Source organism: Hylaeus volcanicus, chromosome 5, assembly GCF_026283585.1.
Source record: "Hylaeus volcanicus isolate JK05 chromosome 5, UHH_iyHylVolc1.0_haploid, whole genome shotgun sequence".
NCBI lineage: Eukaryota > Metazoa > Arthropoda > Insecta > Hymenoptera > Colletidae > Hylaeus > Hylaeus volcanicus.
In genome coordinates this window covers 20,329,414-20,350,897 of record NC_071980.1, presented here as the reverse complement: position 1 = coordinate 20,350,897, position 21,484 = coordinate 20,329,414, and the positions used below count along the sequence as shown (strand labels likewise).

The window sequence follows — 21,484 nt, the reverse complement described above, 5'->3', positions numbered from 1 at the left end:
TAATATGTAGTTACAATCGAACACTATCCCAACTTATCAAACCTCCTGAACACCTGCACTAGACTGGCCCAGTTACTTTTAATTTAATTCTAGTCTCGTTTAGCTACACAGCGAAATTAACCCGTCTCACAGGATCGTGGAATTTGCGATCGGAAAAATTCCGAGGAAAATTTCGTGACTGCGCACGAGCCAGATAGCGATTGCAACCGGCAAGGTCAATTCTCAAAATTTGAATTTTCGCCTATATTAAAACATACACCGAAGGCGCGACTAAATTGCGCGACATCATATTGCAGTGGAAACTTAATTATACAAACAATATCGAATGGTAACAGGAAAAAAGAATATTCCACACGCATAATATCGTTTTGAAGTTATTGGAACACAAACCATAGGTGTACACCAGAAGTTTGTGACTTATTTGTAACATACGTTGTCATTGTTTGACTAAAAATATTATTTAGTTATATGATTTGAATTATATGACTATTGTTTTTTTTTCCGGTATAGATGCTGAGACTGTCTTAAGGTCTCGGTGATTTTTTTGGCATATTATGAATGTTGACGTTGGGGTGAGTTCATTGACTTGTAATAGATCATTTACGGTACAGCACCTCAAAATGCAGTTTGAAATCGGTAGATTGATTACAACCCAGAACACAAGTCAGTGGAACAAGGATAGAAAAGAAGAAGCAAAGGAAAGAAGATGCTCCATTCTCGTTCAGCTAACTGAGTGAACAGTGTTTAACTTCAAGTAATTAATTTCAAAGTTAATTTTCAGGTGTTGAATTACGTAAGAATTTCAAACTATTAAATTAAATCTGTTGTAATGAAGATATATCGTTGCTATCATTTTTATTTCAAACTCTCCTCAACGAACACGAGAACTACTAAAATCGACGCATTGATATTATACTTGTTGTTGAAGCATTCTAAATAATTCAATAACTTTATCTTAGAATTTAAAGGGGAATTTAGGACATTATTTCCGTAATCATCAGGGAGTAACCTTCGATTACAGGTCAATGATCTCATCTTAATGTCAGTATTCGTATTAAAAAAAATCTCATGGTTCCATTAAAAAAAGAACCTAATAATAATAGATATATTAGATTGGTCTCTTCGAACATTCTAACTTCTTCCTGAAATATTTCTCTTTCAAACTTTTCATTTGAACGGGAATATTACCGTTCTCCGTCCACGCGTTAGATCCTGTATTTACCCTTGCGAGGGTTTGGGATTACCGAAGCGTCGCGCAAGCAGGAAATCGATAGAGGGATACACAGTTACCATTCGCAGAAAATGATGCATGTGCTCCGGCTTGGTATCCACGATGAGATTCCGTATTTCCTTGCTTTTCATCTCGGAGAGCACCAGTCGGTAGGAATCCGGGTCGGCCTGCCTGAGGTTAACCTCGATCTCCCGAGACTTCGGCGACCTGACGAGCTCTCGTAGCTTCACCAGTCCTGAAACCCGCGTCGTGGTACCGTTAGCCTCCCCCGCTTCGATTAAAGTGGAACCAATCATCGCGAAAGCCTCCTTTCGTTGTCGTGTCCTCGCGTTAGGTCGTTCAATGGTAGTCGGACCTTGTTTATTTATCTTTTTTTTTTCACGCGTCGCCGATTACGCCAATTTCACGAGCATCGATGCATCGCTCGCTTCCGTCGGAAATCGGTCCACGAGCAGCGAGAAAAGCGTCGCCAACCGCTTGAAATTACATCGTCGCAAACAGCGCGGAAAACTATTGGTTTCGATTCGTCGGAACCACGCTTCATAATCTATCGAGTCGGAAAAATTAACTTGGCGATCGTCGAGGTTCGAATCGATCGATTCTCTCTATTCATGGTCGACTTGGAGTTCGACGAGTGCCGGGGGAAATTATTAGGAGCATATGAGGATCGAAGGATATTTTTCTGGGTGTTTAGGAAGGTTTTGACTTCTGTTTTAGAGTCTTCGGTCTGGAGATCGCGATGTAAGCAATGTGGGTGTTGATTAAATTTTGAATACGTTATTGTTTATGTCTAAATGTGTTCCACGATGGTTATACGGTATTATGATAAGTAGACTGCGGATTTTATGCAAAATGAAATAATAGTATTATTATATTAATTGTCAAATATATTCAACATATATGCTGCATATTTTTTATGTGTAGAATATACTCAATATATATGATGTATATTTTTTGTGTGTTTTCCAAATCACTGTACGTCATAAATGCATGAAATATGCAGTCTAATAACGAAACTTGTTATAGTCGAAAGTACAGTCTATCACACGCAACGTAAGAATTTCAAACTATTAAATTGAATCTGTTGTAATGAAGATATATCGTTACTACCATATTTGTTACAAACTCTTCTCGATGAATAATAGAACCACCGATGTCGACAATACCTACTAGTTTACTCTGGAATTTAGAGGAGGTACTTCGTTTCAATAATTATCGCCCTAAACTTGCTGTTACAGCATTCTAAATAACTCAGTAACCTCGAAAACTACTACATCTTAGAATTAGACCTTAGTACCTTATTTCAGTAAACATCATTCAAGATTGAAGCAAAAGCATTGTTAAATTACAAGCGAGCATTTTACAAACAAGACCGATATGCGTGGCTCAAATTTACCAATAGGTTAGTTCTACTATTAAGCAAACAGTAGAGAGTAATTTCGAACATTAGTAACGGCTGGTGATAACTCCTCGATTCAAGGGTATTTGCGTAGTCGATTTGGATGACTCCAATAATAGCCGCGAGAGAGACGAAATGGTTTCTTCGCGGATCTTCTTAGATATTGTTAGACCGGCCGTTTAATGGGACGGAAACCCGTGAATCGCGTCGCCCGATGAAATCAATACTTTCCACCGCCTAAGTAATCAAGGTATCATCTCGACTTGCGGGTCTTCCGAGGTTCGAGTTCGTTCGTTTTCAAGTTTCCATAGGAACTTGGCTGTCCCGGGATTCTCCGCAGAGAGTGGTGTGTTTCTCGGGATCCTTTCGGAGCTTAAGTCAATCTAATCTTTCAGCTCAAAAACACCTGGAACAGGATCGTTCGCCTGATGAAAATTACGCAACCGTTGACTTTGCGAGGGCGTTATCCCATTTTATCAAAGCGTACATTCTTGCGTTGTCGTTCGGAGCAATTTAGAGCATTAAAAATAACCCTTTGGCCTACAGCGAAGAGTGAGACTCGTGGTAAGTAATTTGGGCCCTAAACAATAAGCACGAGTCTGACTCGTGGTACTTCGTTCGGTCTTCTTCCATTTCTGTTTACTATGGCCCGAGCAATCGGAGATAGCGTGTGAGTCAAGGGGTTAAATTTGATTAAGGGTTATTATCTCATTTCTTGAAATTATAAACTCTTGCTATGAATATTAATTAACATCAGAGTAATAATTGCTTGCATCAAGTGGAACTTTATTTAGGAATTTTATAAAAGTAGTCATTCTTCTGCCAAATAGCTGACCTCGAACGCGCATCTATCATCATATTATATAACAGTACTATATGTAGGATCCCAAAATTGCTTCCAAAAGAGATAGCGGAAATTTTGAGTCGAAAGCGCGAATGGATAGAAAATAAATGTGAATATTGTACCGAATTTTCCTTCCGGAAAAAAGAAAACGGTCGGTGAGAACCTAACAAGCGAACAATAAAAACGTATCACCGTATTCCGTTGCATCATATTATTTTTACCTTGTTATTAAACTTTATTTTATTCTCAAGCATCTGTGTTCATTATATCACAGCAACATCACGCAACTCCACTTTAGGTCCACATTAACTCCACATATATAAAAATGCATAATTCATTCAAAGTACTTAAATTTTATAACACAACAGGTGTCCCCTGACAATCGAGTTTCGCATAACAAACTCATCCAATAATTGAAATTACAAATTATAGGATGAAATTAATTTCCACCGGGATATAAGTACACGTAATTATGCGTATTCAATTGAATAATAAATGGCGTTCCGAGCTCACGATTATATTAATACTTCCACACAAATTTGTTTGTCAACAGACGCGGGAAAATGAACAATTATAAGCGAATGGAAACAAATTATCGGGTCGAGTAAATGGATTCCGAGCGTTGGCGAAGTGTCTGACATTTTAATAGCCGCGAGAGTCTGTTTTCCTGTCGCAGACTCGTTAATTAACGTAGACAAATCCGAGGACGGATCGACTAATTCCCAAACAAGACACGGAATTTAATTGTCGCCAGTGTCCAAGCCAATCCGATGCCACATTCGTTGGAATTTGTAAACATTCCAGTTTAAGCTCTTGGAAAAAGGGGATCCAGCTTGTCAATTGTCGAGGAAGATTCATGCCTAACTTGCTGGAGTAACTATTTCATAGAGATGTTCATTGCAACGGACATTCTTCTTTATCACGTTAGATTCTTTTGTTTCAAAATTGTTATGTACTTTCATTAAATTAATTCTTCGCTAAATGATTTCTTTCAAATTAAGAGTTTCTGAGAATAATCCATCCTCAAATTATCCTTAATGCGTTGATTATTCCTACGTTCACCAAAGTTTGCCGCTCCAAATTCGATGGATCTCATTCCTCCAACATCTGTTTGCCAAGTGCTCCAAAACTTTCTGGTAAATGACTCGAGCGAATCGAGAACAGTGGGAAAATAACAAGAGCATAAATCGTCAGGTTTTTCGTCCTTCGCAGGGCATCGTTAAATAAATGTTTGTTTTTTCTCTCGAAAAGGGCTGATGGAAAACCACTCGCAAAATTAAATAAATTTCTTTATTGTCCAATTTAAAGAAAAAATGACAATTGGTAAGACTCATGTATCCCTCGAATAAAATACTAATTAAAAGATCCAATGCAATGAATGAACTATTTCAATTTTTCGTATAAGTGAATACTACGCATTGCTCACTATCCGAAATGCTATTTCACCTTCCAGTGAAAAACGCTAGGGGTGAGATTAATTTCCACCGGGATATGAGTACACGTAATTATGTGTATTCAATTGAATAATAAATGGCGTTTCGAGCTCACGATTATATTAATACTTCCACACAAATTTGTTTGTCAACAGACGCGGGAAAATGAACAATTATAAGCGAATGGAAACAAATTATCGGGACGAGTAAATGGATTCCGAGCGTTGGCGAAGTGTCTGATATTTTGATAGCCGCGAGAGTCTGTGAGGGATAATTCCACCAGGGAGTTTCCACGTGTTCGAGGAACGCGGAGCACCTCGAAACAAATTATTATATCGGCATTTACGTACTCTAATGACAACCACTTACGATCGTGCCTCGAATTCCGATAACCGCCGAGGGATGAAATATGGCGTTGCAGTGGCGGAAGGAAGGAAGGAAGGAAGGAAGGAAGGAAGTCGTTCCTTCCCCTCCCACCTTCTTTTTCCCTCCTTCGTTCAGGGATGCCCGGTATCCAAGGAAATTGAATTGCTCGCGTCTTTCGGCGTACATATTTTATCGAAACAAGTGGGATCGATAACGATGATAAATCGCCCCCGCGACAATGGGCCGCCTAACCCTTTGGTATTACCCTCCACGTCAACGTTATTAGGCAATAGACGAAGATTGATGTTCATCCCGCGTTTCTATGACTCCTCGTGTACTCCGTTCGACGTTAATGTCTTTTTAAACGACATTGATCAAGCCTCTTTCAATATTCCTTGGCGCAACCTTAAGAGGTGACGGCGATGGAATAAGGCGCGCTTTATGAAATCCTTTGTGGCAATAAATAGTAGTCGAATACACGAAGGAATTTTGTATTAGTTCGTCCTCTCTATCTAAATTATTTGTATGTAAAATTATATTTTTTTCTTGTATCGATAAAATTTTTTGAATACACAAATTTATAAATTGAAGGGGGACCATCACTGTGACCACCTTAAAAAAAACGTAATGCATCAAATATTTTGAAACTTTAAGGACGTATTTATAATCAAATGAAAAAGGAGAAAATCTCCATTACTAGAAAGTATTGTCCGTACCATGAAGCAAGATGTTGAACAAAAATTGAAATCCAAGGAAATGGTTGAATTTTGAAACGAAAGTAAAAATATTCATGCCAAATTGATATTTCTCATGCAATAAAAAAAACTGAGGTTCATGATATGGCAAAACATGTACTGAACACACTCGAAAAAGATTCAAGTCGATCAAATGATTTGTATTAAAGTTAGAGCTGGAGTAAATGTGAAAAATGTTGTTTCCAACCTTGGCATGTTAGTATGCTATTCTAGACTATAAATGACTATAAATGATCAAAAAATGTCAAAAATTCGATCTCGCAAAACTGTTCACACTGGTGGCCCCCCTTAATGAATTTTACATTTTCTTGGATAAATTATTGTAGACAAAATTTTCATTTAAATATGTGCGCTTCTTTTTTCATTAATTTAGTATAGGATCCATTATTAATAATTCCTTTTTCCCTTAACAGTATTCAGATCTGAATGGTTTAAGGGAGAATGTGAACCTACGCTTAAATTAAAAAATATGTTCATTGGCTACGAATTTAAAAGTAAATTCTCACAAAGAATTCCATCCCTTTCTGGAACCATACCCTGACATTTACCACATGTTTTCAAGCTATTGGCTCTTTTGCAAAAATATGAGTTAATTCTCTACCCGAAATTGTATCATTTTGTTGGTAATTAAGATATTTCTCGCCGAATTGGAAACACACGGAGTTCGTTAAAAACGCAAAGGAAGGGACGAGGTAAACACCATGAAACCTCTAGCAACCCCTTCGAACGCTGCGATAAAGTACAGACGTGACGTTTACAACTTCGATGCACAGGACATTTCGCTACCCTTTACGATAATGTGGGGGGCCGTTGCGCACGGTTTTACTCGCGTCGCTTCCTAAACAACACGACCTGGGGCGGTTCTTCATTACGCCGCGATGCTGGATGGAGAACTGTCCAAGCCGTGAAACTTTTTAATCTTGTTGTCTGTCAGGGATGCACCTTTGAACAGAGGAGATTTTTCTTCGGCTGGAAATTCATGACTTCCCTCCACCCCTCTTATCTCTTAGCCCCCTGTTTCTGTTTCAGCGCTGTTCCCACTCTGTTTTTTAAAGGATCAGATGCACTTTTCACACCGTTCTAACACGCTCACTGCCAAGCTTGCCTTAATAAAATTCTCTCTTCCGAACCGTATTATTTTTGTTCTCTGTCTTAAAGTTTTTCTTTTGTAGAAACGAATTACGTTTAGATAGTGGACATTTCGTTCTTTCGCAATTTATATACATTCAAGACACCTTCGTTTTGAATATTTCAGGGTCCTAGCATGAATACTGAACGGTTGCATTATAGGACAGTAACCAGTCGGCTGTGTTTGACGAGTATACTCGTCATGGAGAAGTGGCAGTATTTCGTGTCATGACGAAGATGAATCATGTCACGATGAAGTATTGTCTCCGTTGATGCCACTTTTTACCAAGGGTAAAATCGATGTATTAGGAGGGCAATCGAATATTTCCTAATCATCGCACAGATCTCGTTTTTCGTACCTTCCCGCGTGTTTCCAATGTCTTGTCCTTTCACGCGTCGCTACCCCACATTTTCTTTGCCGCTCTGTTCCAGGGTCTGGCACGGTCTAGCTACATCTTTCAACCCTCACGAGCGAATCGTAAAGAAGAGACAGCGTCAGCTCTCGGTCCCAGTGATTTAGCTGGCGTGCAACGCGTACGTGGCAAGCCGGATACATATTCCCGAGGTGGTCGCTCGCAAATCTCTCCTCCAACGTCGAAGAGATGAGGAGACGTTACTCGCCACTTTCTCGACGATGCTCGGGCTAGATTCACCCCATCTGCCAATATCGTCGACTATAAAGACGGAGCTTGCTCCTGACACGAGGATTTCGCCCACTGTACCGCGAGCTTTTTTCTATTTTTCTGCGATGCGAAGAAATAAGACGGTGTCTGCTCGTCGTGCCAATCGGGGACTTCATGTTCCGGAGCTCGAGGATTCTCTGAGACGAATTTATTGCGCGGATTGTCATTCCTCGCAACTGCTCGTGACGTAGATGCGTTAATTTAGAGAACTTGGAATTGGAAGGAATATGGTGGTGATATGGTTATTTAAATTTTTGTTTACGTGAAGGATATTTGGAGGGGTCTGATAACAGAAATTAAGGGTGGTTCTCATTTTTCAAGACAGGATTTTGTAAACAAGATCACACAAAATTTGATCAAAAGCTGTGTTAAGTTATCAACAAATCTCATTCTTTGCATATTTAGCAGGTGGAATTAACCAACATTTATGTGGAATATTAGACTTCGTCTAACCATAGAACCCAGTAAACCTTTCAGAGATATTGAGCTGTCATCACTTTTGCAGGGGTAAAATAACCACAAATATTTCACAAAATTCAAAAAAATAAGACAATATTCTACATATTATCAGACTCAACTATCAAGCAAGAACTACGACTATTAGACAAATGTGGAGAGGTATATTTGAATACACTTGCAATTTTACATCCCTTGCATAGAACCGAGTAAACCTTTCAAAGACATTGAGCTATTCTCAATTTTATAGGGGTAAAATAAGCCAAATTCGAAATCATAGACTAACTAACTGAACGTCAAAACTTGCAAGAACCAGGACAACATTGTATCATCAACCTCAACTGTCAAGCAAGATCTATGACTATCACACAAGTGTGGAGAGGTATATTTTACCACTCTTGCAATTTTATATCCCTTGCATAATAATAGCTTATTCTCGCATTGAGATAAACAAATAGAAAAGTAAAGTATCATTATAGCCTGTCGAAAATTCGAGAACGTTAAAGTATCTGTCGCGTCACACGTGAACCAGAATGTGTGGTGAATGTGACAGGCTTCGAGTGGAATGACGCGAATAGGATTCGCTCCAAGCACCGAGGACGATGCACGGGAAAAGGATAAACGATATACTCTGTGTTAAAGTTTAAAATGCAGAGTCGCGCCTCCGTCGACCCGTCTCCATCGCCAGCGTTCCCATTGTCCCGAATGTTTCGTGAGAAACGCGAACGAAGTTCGAGGAATAAAAGGGAACGAAAGGAAAGCTCCAAGGGGAGGGTTTGAGGGGGACATGTCCTGGAAGTTGTACAATGGTCGGTGATGGGCCCAGTTGAAGGTTCATTGGTGATTCCCGAGGCGCGAGGGAACGGAATCCGGTTGGCAGAATTAAGGGAAGCGACTCGAGATGGATCCTGATCCTGGATTCCTTTTGGAGTCCTGAATAGGGGCCATCGACGGGATGCATTATACATGTGTACCTGTTTTGTACACGACGGTCTTATGATCTCGAAGGTAGTTATAATTATTCGCGATTGAAGCTATTATCGTGATGAAAAGATTTGATACTGACGGGGATGGCAAATTTTCATCGTTTTCCAAGCGATAAATCTAACGATCGAGTGGTGAGTGTGATTTTCCATCAGAATGACGAAACAGTTACAATTTAAAAAATCTAATACTATTACAAAACGAATATTTAATTTTACGATTTTCTTATATTTGCCACAAAGCAGGCTCAAAGTATCAAAAATAAAGGACAATATTAACCCTACATGAATTACTCTACCGCAAAAATTCTGATGGCAACTGTCAGATTTGGCGCAAAAATAATGATGCTATGACCTTTTTACATATAGATGTCTTATTTCTGTTAGGAACAGCGCATAAGTTGTTGTTTATGCTGCTGTGTAATAAAATGTCAAAGAAAAATGCGATCGATGCATATGTTCATCAATGTATTACGTTCCAACAAGAATGTTGTGAGGTACTATTAGATTTATTAGAGCGGACATTGGTCTCCATGACACTCACGCTGTTAAGTCTCTGCTGAAAACAATACAAAGCGTATGAAGGTTAAAATACGCATAAGTTATCCTGTTGGCCACCCTCGGCATCTATTCGCCAGGACACTGAAACCAGGTACTCCCTACTTTCTTCCACCGTCATCGTTTTGCTTCGTATTCATGAACCTTCGCCAAGTTAAAATTACAATGTTAATGCGGAGTCTCTTCGCAGGGATGCGGAAAGTTATACCGACGATGCGCGAAGAATGTGCCCGCGGTGCAAAAGAACTCCCAGCCCTTAAACATCTCGTTGAAGTGCGCGAAGGGCTCGTCAAGTGCCATCCAAGGGAGGGGAAACTTTTAATGCGCGCATTTATCGCTCTTTAACCCTTTACGCTTTGAGAATTTTTTAATAAGAGCAGCCAGCGACTCTGAAATAGTTTTAAGCATTTATTTGAAATCTAAAAGCGTTCTTTTTTTAAACAAAAACTTGTAAGTGCTTCTAATTTAAAAATACTGAATGATGACAATCTGGATATATCAATGCCTATTTCTGATAGGTTCGACGAACTCATTTTTTGGTCTACTTTAAGAAAAAGGAGATAAGTTAATTAAACTGTCGTTTACGACAAATATGTATAAATACTGAAGATTTAAAAATATCAAACAGTGATGGTAATTCGACCAACCTGTTTTAAAGTAACCCTTGTTAGAAAAGAAATAAATTATCTTAAAATGTAATGGGAAATATTGTCCTGTGTTGTACAAATATTTTCATGCATTTTATTTAGCTCATTACCTTCTGCTTTCGTATATGTAAACACTGTTATAAAATTGTGTAATACTTTTTTTTAAAAATTTACGGTTCATTGAATTTTATTATAACTTGTCTTACTTTTCTTCCTATATGGCATAGCGCCAATGAAGCGCGAAGGGTTACTCAGAGCCAAACGATCAAAGGCGCGACGGAAATGGATGACGAAATGGATGAGTTCCTAGCGTACTTGCGTCGTCAAAGAATAGAAATTTTCAGAGAATTCGAGGTTCAAGCTCTTATTCCGCTCTAGGTGGAAGACGCTGGATCTTTGATAACGAGGGCTAAAGCTCGCTGCGCGAAATAACGAAGGGTGGAGCTGCATTAAAGCTTTATTAGGATCGTTGAAAATTCCGCCGTTGAATGGCGGACTTTGCTACGAGCTCGCGGGAAACGTTACCTTCAAACGCGATTATTATACATTTTCATAAGAACGAAATACTTGACTGGCTGCTCCTTGGAGTTTATGCAAGATAAACTAACACTTCTTAGAATGTATAAACATTCTTATTCAAATTTTTTATAGGCACGATTATTCGTAATTCTTTCTGGTATTTTTATTTTGTGCTGGATTATGATTCTACCGTTAAAGGCAACTATTAATATTTTGAAGTAACGAATGTTATAATAACAGATCCAGGTAAAATAGCCAGAGAAGCACGGCTTGAACACCTATTTGAATTTGGACCTACTTCGGTATTTAAAGTACGATATAGGACTCCATATAGTCCTGTATACCAAGTTTTATCAAAATCTAGTCACCTTTCGCATTTTGTTCCGTTACATTGGATCCGCCATTGATGAATTTCTAAGTTCCGAGTTCAGATTTAGAATCAACAACCTCAAAAACTCCTGGATACTAAAATCGGTTAAAAACTCACATAATTATGAACATTTGAAAAGTGTCCCGTTAATGTTGTCCAGCAGTTTATGTGCAAGATATCCACGCGTTCGTCAATATGTGGCTGCAAGATGTAGTTTTGCGAAATTTTCACACGTGATTATTTAATATCACAGGTGCATTTAGCTTCGATAAATGATATTTTGCCATTATTTTAATATATTTCTACGCATTATCTACAAAACCATTGCACATTCATCAATTTGTAGAGTAGACTTATGAGAGAGGACGGCGACGAGGTGGAAAATGTTATTCATTAATCACAAATGCTCAATAGTTGAAAGCACGAGTGGTGTTTAATTTTGCAGAGACAATTTATGTATGAATATTTAAAAGGAACAAGTTTCAAAGAACTAACGAGCATTTATTAAAAATCCAAAACTCGTCCAACCAAGTGTGTCGTTCGTTAATAGTACCATTTTCTATAAATTTATGAGAAAATTCATTAATTCCTGCTATAAATTAGTGGGAAAAGTACACTCGTCAATTAAAAAATAATAAAAACAAGTTACAGTTGGAATTTACGTCATTTTAAAAATCGACATCTATGATAAATAAATTACCTATCCAAGAAGGTCACATCTTGCCAAAAATTGTTCGATACACATACAACCACAAACGACACGTCCTCCCTCAAAACAAAAGACCATAAAAGACTCCAAAACCCAGGAACCTCAAGTATGAAGACCTCCTAACCCCCTCGACATCCCTCAGTGTCACTCTAAAACAAAAGTAATTCCATTTCCCAATCTAAACCTAATAATACCCCCGATTCCCTTCAAACTACAACTCAAACGAGTTTAAACAATTTGTCATCGACGAAACTACCCTTGGGATCCGTGTCCACGTTTCCACCCGCCCTGACCAGTCCTTGATAAACCTAATCCACGTATACGCGCACGTTGGCGGACTTGCCCTCGAATTGGCTACACCAGGAAAACGGATTAAACTTCCTGGTAATTCGTCAGAAAATCGTCGCGTGCTCTTTCGACCCCTTTTTCCGCAAGGAAAGTTAGGCTATCCGGATGGTCGATGGTGGGTTCGAACACGGTCCCAGACGTGTTCCTTTCCGTGGAGGCTGGGGGATTCGTTGGCTCCAGTGGCCACAGCACTCGACTGGAATTGATAGCACAGGAAACACCGAAATTCCGGAGCTTCTGTAAATCTCTGGCGGAGATCAGTTTGTCGAGGTTGGCGAGGGATGGTCTAGTCGCGGGCTATGGGCACCCTAATCGGCTTGTACTTGTGACTTTCGCGCACCTCAGCAAACAGGTAAGCTCGTTGGCAAAGCAGATAAGCTCGATGAATGTTATCACAGCCGTGTCGTTAAGTTTCAGGTAAATCCAATCGAGTCTTCCATGGGAACCGAAATCCTTTCGAAATGTAAGTAGCTTGGAAATCGCGATGGTCGACCTATGGCTCGGCGAACGTCGATCTCGCGACTCGGTCGCTCGAGGTATTAATTAAAGTACAAATTGGATGTCGTTCTGCGATTGGTAGAAGCTTCGAAACGGCATGTTGAAATCCTATTCCAAAACAATCCTCTTAACACCTGTAGTAGAAATTCGTAGGGAATAATGGCGAACAATGTAACTATGTTTAGGAAATTGTATACATGGACTTTGTCGCTAATAATAGCGAGTTAATCGACTACGATGTGATAATAAGATATTTAGGTATAAGAATATGTGGTACATTTTAAAAAAGAAATTTTTCTTTCTATACCTCAATATGTTTTACATTCATCCAAAGTTTCGATAGAAGTTTTAAGATAGATGTTTTAAAATAGATATTTTGCAGAAAAATGGATTTAACGGTGCGAAGTAATTTTGCTCACGAATATGGCGAAGTATATAATATTAATATAGAAAAATTCATTCATTATTTTTAAATACGATATTTCATTTAATGCGTGCATATTATACGTTCATGTTGGAATATCATATTTTAACAAAGGAAGCTACCACACTACCACTGTTAATGCATATTTGCGTTTACATATCAAGAAGGAAATAGGGAAAGTGACACTGAATCGCTTAAACTCAAAGTGCTCAAGATACAATAATCACCCCCAATAAAAGAGGTTTATATCCATTAATAAATATATTCAGAATGAGCAACATACATAATCAAGCCTGTGCGTAAATTACATCGAAAAAAGTTCTTCCATCAAACTTATCCTGCAATGTGAGCCACATTATCAATTTGCATCGAGGTTATTGTCGCGCCGAGGAAGACTCGAAGTTTACCAGTTTACGAGACGCGCTTCCAACGCATATATAATTTTGAATTGGTAACGCTGTGGTTGTCTGACGACGAATACGCCGTTTCCCCTTCACTGACAACGCGGAGCCCTGTGTACGAGCTCGTCGGGCGAAGAGTCACGTTCATTGCACACGAAATGCACCAGCGACGCACGTGCACAGACAATCTGTCACAAGAATATTCCGACAGACCCACGTAGAACGCGAGCTTACGGCAGATGATTTCTCCTGCACCTGCTGTAATCCAGGTTGAACCTGCTCGATCAGCCAATTGCGAACGTACGTCAACGTCCACGGAGTGCGCGACGCGAGGAAATCTTTTCAAACAAAATTCCAGAACCACTGTATTTGTTAATTGGGTGTATTAAATAGCAAACAAAAAAGTGAAAAATTCTGTCTCTGAATTATGCAGGATATGACTGTCGCACTGCATGATGTAAAATACGTGTTTTCCAGATGGTAGAGAGCACAGAGGAGTCAAGTCTTAGATTTGTCGTACAGTCATTGTACTGTAATTCTTAATTTTTCTTGCATAAATACGTCCTTTACGTTTTCTTCTCACTGATTTTCCTTTCCTTCTGTAGATTAACTCCCTTCTGTTTCTTGTATAAATTCTTTTTTTTTCTCTCCTCTTTCGCTTAATTATTTGCAAAATAATTTCAGTACAATAAAGCCTCTTTTATTCGATAACAAATTTAATTCCCTTCAATAATCCGTTCCTCGCGTTTACATTTTTGAAAATCAAATCCCTATTATTCGATGAATTCTGTGTACCGAAAGATTTCTCCACTTTTTTTCGTCGCTGATGCAGTAAAGAATGTACATTCAGAAAATCGTTGAACAGGACACGAACCGTGAAACAGGCTCGTCCTCGAAACTTTCGTCCCGCTGTCGTTCTTAGAGCACTGGTTCGTTATAATTCGGTATAAAAAGCACCGTGCTCGAGTGGAACGTTCCGAATATTAATTGAAATCGTTCCATCGAAACGGTCTTCGAAGGTATTCCACTCGAATTAGGGGAAAGTTTCCATCCAACGTGGACGATCGTTGAAAATCGAAGGGAAAGCGTTAATTGTGCCGATATCCAGCGTACAGTTTACCCTGTTCGATTATCAATTTGCCTAACAGGTCCGGGAAGAATGGTCCTCCCAATTACCAGAGTTCTATTAGCAACAATTACGGGTCGCAATAATGGAATAACGTCGATTAATTACGAGCGTCTGGAGCAAAAACCGAGATAATGAAATTCATTCGTAACGAGAAACGTCGTCTCTTCGGCCACGACGAAGAAAACGATCCCCGTGTCAGGGGGAAATTCCGCCTAATTAATTCGCACAATGGCGGTTTAAGCCCGGCGAAGATTCCTGCCGGCTGCGTCCACGGTTCCTCGTTCCGAGCACCGTCATTCTTTGGTCTCGATCTTTGGCGATGAATAATGGAAGGAACCGACAGGAATTAGGTTAGCTGCACGAGGGCGATATCAGACGCCAAAGTGCCTTCGCTTTACGGCCTCTCGTCACACAGAATTCTGATTAACGCTCGCGATTGGCTCCGTTTTGATACGTCAAGGACACGATGACGATTCTTTTCAGAATTAAGTATACGAAAGCTTTCACTGAAATGCGGAGAGATTATTACAGATGAAAGATTAATTAACGTCTATTATATCTAAGTTGAAAAAGAAAAATATTTATAATAATATAGATTCTAAGAGTGTCGATCGAAATGTCTTCAACTCATTGGTCGCCACGTTAACCATAAATGAATGATAACGAAAATAAATCTGGATGGGATTTGTAAATTAAAGGTTACCAAATTAAATACTACGACAAATGTCAAATTATCTGATCTTCGATAGTCTCGAGTCAAAACTGTAACTTTGTAGAGATTGTCACGAGCTTTAGCCTGGCAGTTGGACAACGTAAATTTGTATCGTTAGGGCGAAGATAAAAATTATAAAATATATTTTGAAATGTCAATAGTGTAAATATTTACTGCATAAAACAAAAAGATTTTCATCATTCTTTCTTCTAACCAAGAATGGAATTTGAAGTGATGTGACTTCACGTCAGCGGTCGCGAATGCGTTACTAAGAATGTTCTGGAAATAATTCATATCATGAAACAATAATTATCTTGCATCAAGCAGAGAATCGGTATCCTTAATATTTCCTCACTGAATGAAGTAAATATTTACCTTCGTCTTCTTATAACCAGTGATTTAGGATCAGTGACTTCTCCACGGTAAACAAGAGTTTCATTTCAGAATGAAAGTTGCGGAAAAATTACTTTTGTGTCACTGAACCCGTAAACGCAAGTACTCAGACTGTGAATATTAGTCGAGCGAGCATGTAAAAATACTTCCTGCAAAGTTTTCAAAGGCACCCTTATCAAGATTGTTTTGTAATTTTCGCGTTGGAAGTTCGTCGTCGCGTCTGCAGTAGAACGAGCGGGGTAAGTAGTATGAGGCGTCTATAGTCAGACGCGAGAAGCAACTTCCTACAAGGGTCCCTACATTTATTACGATAGTTACGTAAGTACTTACAACTCGAATAAGACATTCATGGAACACATTTTCGTGGTAATCAGCTCCCCATTGCTTTTAATTTCAACTAAAATACGCCGGTGAAAATTACCAGATATTTTTAATTCGTCGTAAATTATGACCTTATTTCATGTATGGATAGACTGCAGATTTCATGGATTTACAGCGTACATTAATATGGAAAATGTAGAACGAATATGCATATTGTATATACAATATAGTGTATTAATTAATGTGACATTAATATTTCATTTTGCATAAACGCATATATTGTACCTTTTCGTCATACATTTAGCCAATGGAGGGATGAATTATTTTATTTTAATAATTCAAGTTAATATTCACGTATGAACTTATCAATCTCGTGATGATGTTGTATTATGTAATTGAATTCTAATGACTATTTCCAAACGATAATATATATATAAAAAAAAAACTTTGGAACGAAACGTACACATGGCAATATCCTTACCAGAGAGAGATTAGCATATACTTGTCATATACGCTTGCATAATAAATGCATAAAATCCGCAGTTCTTTTATGAAATTAAAGGACATATGTAGTTTCGAAGTACTTGACAGTCGCCGAAACTACACGCTGTTCACTTATTTATTCCGAATAATCAGTTTTAGAAGTGGTCTACTATTGTAACCAAACTTGAATAACGAGAAGTGATTCGAAGAACGACTCACCGTAGTCATCCTCGTAGATGATGGCGACCTTGGTCCAGTTGAGAAACTCCATGATGTCCTGATAAGCGGCGTTGAGCAAACTTTGTGCGGGATAAAGGTTGATGCTGAACTCTTTCGCCTCCGGGTCCAGGTCCAGCCTGGCTTCCAGGTGTGGAATGTCCAGTGCGTCGCAGATGCTGTGTATGTGTTGTCCAAGTATTGGATCCGACGGGCCAAATACCGCTTGCACGCCGTATTTGACCTGTTGACATGCTGCAACAGAAACAACGATAGGGTCACGTTTGCTATGCAACGCAGCTCTCGCGGCAAAATTAAATTTGAAAATACATCGGCTCGTTTCGCGAGTGTTTGTGTTTTTGTTGACAATAGGAGCGCGTTACAGAATAGTTAATCAAGAATGGGAATATTAAGTAAAGCAGATATTTAAAAATATAAATGTAGAGAGGAATTCTGGAGGGATGTATTTCCAATGGAAATGAAGTTTTGCACGATCTACCGACGGTAGTGATGTTATTTTAATGTATTTCCCAAGCCTTCTGCACGTTTTCATAGAAAATAGAAAATTCTTCCGAAGGGCGCGAATAGGGTACGGAAATTTAAATTTAAATTCAGTCAAGAGAGGGCTTATAAATATTTCGCATTCCGTTGAACCTTCTTCAAGGTATGTCTAAGCTTCCTAAAATATTAGATTTGTTCATTATTATCAATTACTCGATAGAAGTAGGAAGGTCCACAGGTCCCAGTCGCATTAAAAGGGTTAAGTATCGTAATATCGCAACGGGTCTCGTTTAAAACGCTGACTACTCGACTGGTAGCTCCATTCGATTCTCGTTAAGGGACCTCGCGAATCTGCTTAGCTATCTGCGGGCACAATTTCGCTGGCCGTTCGTTCGATAAACCATTACACGGAGAAACCGGCTAGAGAAGGCAGGGCGAGCCGCCCATTAAGATCGTACGCGTGTAGAACGACTGGGTTACGACATTAATGCGGCATTAACACCTCGCTAAGCTGAACACATGACCGCGGTTGTCGTTCGACGACGTCTACTTCCTTTATAGCTGCTCGAAGTTGTCGTATCGACTTGGACAATCTCAATTATTACCGGTAACGATACGTTTTGGTGGAACTGCCGCACGAAATCGGTTTAAACGAAATTTTTCTCTGACTTATATAGTAAGATTGTAATAGGGACGTTGTATTGCTTGCAATTTTTAATAAATGATTAAATGTTCATTTGTTGTTTTACTATTGATTCCTTGGTATTTTCTTTGTATCCTTGTATCATTAAAATAAAATACAAGTACTTAGAAATGAAAATGCAAAAGGAAAGAAATCTAATATACAGTCAGTCCCATAAGTATTCATACCTTCTATGTCTATTGGAAAAATTAGTCTAAATTAAATGATAGGTTTGATGTTTACAAATGAATGTTTCATTATAAATATGTATACGAATAAACATCTATCATTTAATTTAGACAAACTTCTTCAATGAACATAGAAGGTTACGAATACTTATAGGACAGACTGTATATGCCTAATACTTGATAGTGAAATTATGTTAAAAATTAACATATGCGTACGGTTCTGTTACAATTTCTTCATATATTTTTCTTCACTTAATAAAATTAATTCTACACGTACCTACGGTCTTAATTATTAAGCACTAAAACTGTCTACATTTCTCATCCATATTTTTTGCAATTTACATTAGCAGCATAGCTAACTTCTACTTGTCAGTATTTTTACTTGACGAGGATAATATATTCTTAAAGGAGACCTAACCCGTCGAAAGTACAAAACCTTCTGGCTCTAATAAAAAAATTGAAGAATATTCCTCTGACTATCCAACAAATTTCAACCAAGTAATATTTAACAGCATGACTGATACACGTGCCGCAAGAGTTGAAGTTACGTTAACGCTAAACTTAACCCGGACGAAGATCATAAAGCTGTTCCTTATAGTCTTCGAAGACTGCTATGGTTTCAATGCAAGTGCGCACGCGGAATGACGAACTAGTGTTTGCGATCCTCGTGTTATCTTGGTTCAATTGCAAGCTCTGTTACGGTTGCTCTGTTATTGGGGTCCCAACTTAGCCAACTCCGTGATGCCTTTCAAACCTCAGACAAACCGGTCCTTACACCGGCAAGTTAATACATTACACGAGACGATTCAAATGTTCCGTTGGGAACAGCAGTTTCCAGCTAGAGTGTTATTGCCCAAGTGTTTCGGAAGGCGGAGACACGTGTTAGATACAGCGCGATTAGGGCTGTCTGCGGAATCGAATCCTATGGAAATTCCGTGACTAGGAAATCTTCGAAGAACTGTGCAATTGGTTTACAATTGCAATTTTATTGATTCATGTTTTCGTTGTGCAAAAGTTTTAGGGCATCGTGTGAAAATTGTATTACACTTCGATAAACCTATGTTAATAAAATAAATGGGATGTATATGTGCTTTATATATACTCGTATGCAATGTGTATGTACATGCAGTAAAAGTTTAACAAATTATTTAAAAGCTTCAGAAGAGAATGAAAAATTAAGTTCTTCCAAAATTCTTCTCCAATAGTCTTCATCCTATGATTCATGGCGAAACTTTCTAATTGGCAATTAACGAAGACTAAACTTTGTATGCTCATTTAAAGTTCGCGAAGATTGTATAATTTTATCTTCAAAGAAACTCTATCTACTATACATTCGAAATTTGGAAAAATTGAAACAAAATTATTGAAATACGTCTTAAAGATTATAAAATTCTACATAAAATATTCATTCCATTAACAAATATCACATCACGTTACAACAACGACCACCGAAGTTATTTAATCAATAACAGAATTTCATCTCCTATTTCATTTACTCCATAAATACATTTCACTTTTAAATTCATCAATTGTACTAGCAAATATCACTTCATAATTGATTTAATCAATACCATATGAGTTATTTATGCAACGCCATTTCACCGTGATTTATTCAATTTATAAACAAATCGTACCATGGACTTGGACATTCTATCTTTTCGGTGCAGCCTCGATAAAAAAAGTTTGATCCACGATCTAACAGCAGTCAACTCGCGTTAAAGTGGTTCTGGAGCACCGAAAAATGAAGCAGCTCCCGCAGAAGCGTAATCCGCTCCAGAAATTCCTCGCCTGCTCACTTAATCTTCCACCCAGGTCGACCAGTCCTCCAGCTATTCGAAGAGTTCCCAGTATAAAGGACTTATCTACTTACGACAACGGCCAAGTGGCTTTCACCGTGGCGCTCTATGCTCGGAAGATAAAATAAAGCGGTATCTATCATCGTTCGCCAACGGAGCCGTCAGACAACGCGTCTCACCGCGGTACGCGTCGACGTTCCTAGCGTTCCGTCGCGGCGCAATCGAGCAGGATAGGTTGCGCGATAGATTAAAGGATCCGTCTAATCTGATTAAGAAGTAATTTGGTATTCACGAACAGAAACTTCTATCTATTGAAATTAACCCTTTATTTACTGGCGGGACTTACAAGTCCCGTCAATTTTCTTATGGTACTGTATTAATTCAAGTCCACTTCTATGAAGTTAGTTTTTAATTTTTGAATGACAGCACAAGCTTTTTTTCTTTTAGAAGCTTGTTAGAGACAACTCTATAAGATAATATAAGACCAAGATGGACGCCTAGATTTTGTAAACTTTTGAGAAATTCAGTAAATAAAGGGTTAAACGGTGATAAGTTTGACGTTCCGAACTATTAATAGCAATATTTTGTTTTCGTAGAACTGAAAACTGTGGAATCTAACATTAATTTTTGTAACTCGTCAAAATTCTTGAGCGAAAAGTGGCAGTCGGTGGTGTAAAATTTCAACTTTAGGGACAAGTATCGTAATCAAAGACAGAGAAGGTGTTTAAGATCTGAGCGAATACCTCACTAATATTGTTATTCTTACAAATACAGTACTGTTCAGGAGTTTATTAAAAATTTCTCCACCAACTTGCTAGAAATATTGCGATGGACGAAAACGCCGGAAGTGGTACGACTTGGGCAGCCCTATAAATTACGACAACGCGGGTGGGAATTTATGAGTTCTCTCTTCCTCGAATTTCTTCGATCATCTGGCCGTGGAACAGAGAGGAATATCAACGAGGACGAGAGATAACGAATAATGAATTCTCAGGGAACAAGATAATGGGATTTTGGTGGTCCATTATCGCGCTACATTCTGAGCGCCATCGCGGTCATTATATGCGAATTACACCGGCTTCGGGCAATTTTTCTCTCATATAAAAATTCCTCTATCACGGGTGGTAACATGGCCCAACATAACACGCATCAAAGGTAAAATTAATTCAACGGTAATCGGCGAAACAATAATTTAGTAACCATTGTTTGAAACGTACGAAGCCAAGGGAATAATTTCGTGTGATAGTTTAGAAATTAATTGGGAAGCTAGAAAAGGCGAAACTGTAGATTAGATGTTCAGTTAAAATACGA

At 38.6% G+C, this 21,484-nt stretch overlaps 1 protein-coding gene across 7 annotated transcripts in view; it reads right to left on the bottom strand.

The window, feature by feature from the left end:
• LOC128876186 (glutamate receptor ionotropic, kainate 2-like) overlaps positions 1-21,484 on the bottom strand; it is a 185,025-nt gene that overhangs the window by 80,407 nt on the left and 83,134 nt on the right. For all 7 annotated transcript variants that reach the window (XM_054122336.1, XM_054122331.1, XM_054122335.1 and 4 more), the window contains exons 4-5: positions 17,010-17,261; positions 1,291-1,466 (exon numbers count right to left, since the gene is read on the bottom strand). In XM_054122336.1, coding sequence (XP_053978311.1) covers positions 1,291-1,466; positions 17,010-17,261 — 428 coding nt within the window. The remainder of the gene's footprint in view (positions 1-1,290; positions 1,467-17,009; positions 17,262-21,484) is intronic.